A 945-nucleotide genomic window follows, 5' to 3' on the forward strand; every position below is an offset into this window, starting at 1 on the left:
CAGTGGCGTGGCTGCGCCACCAGTGCCGCCGCCACCTGCCCCTTTCCCACCAGCCAAGGTGCGGCGCAAAGGGCGCCGGGGCGGCAAGTGCAGCGCGCGCTGCTTCTGCCCGAGGCCGCACGCCAAGGCCTTCGCTTGCCCAGTGGAGAGCTGTGTGCGCAGCTTTGCGCGCTCCGACGAGCTCAACCGCCACCTGCGCATCCACACCGGCCACAAGCCCTTTCAGTGCCGCATCTGCCTCCGCAACTTCAGCCGCAGCGACCACCTCACCACGCACGTGCGCACCCACACTGGAGAGAAGCCCTTTGCGTGCGACGTGTGCGGTCGCCGCTTTGCACGCAGCGACGAAAAAAAACGGCACAGCAAGGTGCACCTCAAGCAGAAGGCGCGTGCGGAGGAGAGGCTCAAGGGCCTCGGCTTTTACTCGCTGGGCCTCTCTTTCTCCGCCCTGTAAGCAAGAGATGGGTTTGTTGGCTGGGGCGCCGCCGCTCGGCGCGCACAAGTTACTGCCGGTTCCCCTTTCCTCTCTCTTCCCACCTTTTCGTCGCACGCCCCAGCCTTCTGTTCCCTTGAAGCGCCCGCCGCACCCGCTCCGTTCAGCACCAGCTCCATGGACAGCTCTCGCGGTCCGGGCGCTGTCTCCCTTGTAAACCCCGCTTTGGAGGAAGTCCTCTCAGTTTACCCACTGAGTAGACACTTCCTTGGGATTCAAGACAGTCTTTTGTAACTGGCGCACGCCCCACGCCTTCCTCTATACTCCCCAGGGACAGGCTGGGGGAGCGCCGGGGCGGTCTCGCGCCGACTTTGTACAGCAATGTCGTTTCCAGCAGCCATTGGATGTAACGTTTTGCTTTGGGGTTATTTCCTTTTTGTTGTTGTTAATTTTTGTAAAGCAGACGCTACACTGAAGCAGTTGACAAAACTGTTTATTTTTGCAATTAAAAT

At 60.5% G+C, this 945-nt stretch overlaps 1 protein-coding gene across 2 annotated transcripts in view; it reads left to right on the forward strand.

The window, feature by feature from the left end:
- The window catches only part of EGR4 (early growth response 4), a 2,454-nt gene extending 1,509 nt beyond the window's left edge, over positions 1-945 (forward strand). The window contains exon 3 of one of the 2 annotated variants that reach the window (XM_006151255.1): positions 1-945. In XM_006151255.1, the coding sequence (XP_006151317.1) occupies positions 1-454 (454 nt within the window). In that variant the 3' untranslated portion in view covers positions 455-945. The other variant, XM_014588900.2, reaches the window with a different exon arrangement.

The sequence above is a fragment of the Tupaia chinensis genome, unplaced genomic scaffold (genome assembly GCF_000334495.1).
Source record: "Tupaia chinensis unplaced genomic scaffold, TupChi_1.0 Scaffold000316_1, whole genome shotgun sequence".
NCBI classification, from domain to species: domain Eukaryota; kingdom Metazoa; phylum Chordata; class Mammalia; order Scandentia; family Tupaiidae; genus Tupaia; species Tupaia belangeri.